The following is a 1,145-nucleotide window of genomic DNA, read 5'->3' as shown; positions in this document are numbered from 1 at the left end:
CCCTGACCTGCTGCTCATGCTACAGGCTTGACTTGGATGGCTCACACTGAGGTTCTCCTCAACCATCACCCCCAACTCCTTCTCCCCAGCAGGTCCCCCCACCCTTTGCTGTCCCCTCTCCAGCAGCTCCTGGTCCTTCATGACCTGGGAACCTCCAAACTGGACCCACTTCTCCAGAGGTGCCCCCACCAGAGGGGCAGGAGAACCTCCCTGACCTGCTGCTCATGCTACAGGCTTGACTTGGATGGCTCACACTCCTCAACCATCACCCCCAAGTCCTTCTCCCCAGCAGGTCCCTCAACCTGTCCAGCTCCACGAGGTTCTTCCTCCCCAGGTGAAGAACAACCCTCCACTTGCCCTGCTTGGACCTCAGGAGGTTTCTCTCTGCCCATCTCTCCAGGTTCCTGGAATGTCACCACAGAACCTGCTGAGCAGACACTCAGCTCCCTCCTCCAGGGGAGAAGATGAAGCCACCACCCTCACAGGTCACCTGGAAGGGACAACAAGCTCCCCCCACCAGTGTTACCATCAAAGTGTCCTTGGGGAAGAGGTTCCTGCTGGGAGCTCTTGGTGCCCCCCCCGGGCTGCTCTGCTCCTGGGGGGCTGGACCCCGGCGGAACCAGCTGCTGATGGCCCAGATGATGAAGATCCTGTGGGGACAACCAGGAAGTCATGGACTGGGTGGGGGTTGGAAGAACCTCTGAGATCATCTAGATCCTTCAGGATCATCAGCAGAGACACCTACCACCAGAACAGGTGGCTCCAAACCCCATCCATGGAGTCCCAGAAGAGTTTGGATGGGAAGGACCTTCAAAGGCCATGGGCAGGGACACCTCAAACTAGACCAGGTGGCTCCAAGTCCCATCCATGGAGTCCCAGAAGAGTTTGGATGGGAAGGACCTTCAAAGGCCATGGGCAGGGACACCTCCCACCAGCCCAGGCTGCTCCAAGCCCCATCCAACCTGCCCTTCAACACCCCCAGGGATGGGGCAGCCACAGCTTCCCTGGCCAACCTGGCCCAGGCTCTCCCCACCCTCACAGCACAGAATTCCCTCCTCATCTCCACCCTCAACCTCCCTCTTCCACTTTTCATCCATCCCCCTGGTCCCATCACTTGTCCCAAGCCCCTCCCCAGCTTTCCTGGA

At 59.4% G+C, this 1,145-nt stretch overlaps 1 protein-coding gene across 1 annotated transcript in view; it reads right to left on the bottom strand.

The window, feature by feature from the left end:
- The window catches only part of CLPTM1 (cleft lip and palate associated transmembrane protein 1), a gene marked incomplete at both ends in the record, with an annotated part of 6,839 nt that extends 6,189 nt beyond the window's left edge, over positions 1 to 650 (bottom strand). The window contains one exon of the mRNA XM_010001352.1: positions 527 to 650. Coding sequence (XP_009999654.1) covers positions 527 to 650 — 124 coding nt within the window. The remainder of the gene's footprint in view (positions 1 to 526) is intronic.
- Between the last annotated feature and the right edge of the window lie 495 nt (positions 651 to 1,145).

Source organism: Chaetura pelagica, unplaced genomic scaffold, assembly GCF_000747805.2.
Source record: "Chaetura pelagica isolate M959 unplaced genomic scaffold, ChaPel_1.0 scaffold2377, whole genome shotgun sequence".
Taxonomy (NCBI): domain Eukaryota; kingdom Metazoa; phylum Chordata; class Aves; order Apodiformes; family Apodidae; genus Chaetura; species Chaetura pelagica.
Note: the sequence above shows the minus strand (reverse complement) of the source record. Positions and strands in the feature narration are given on the sequence as shown.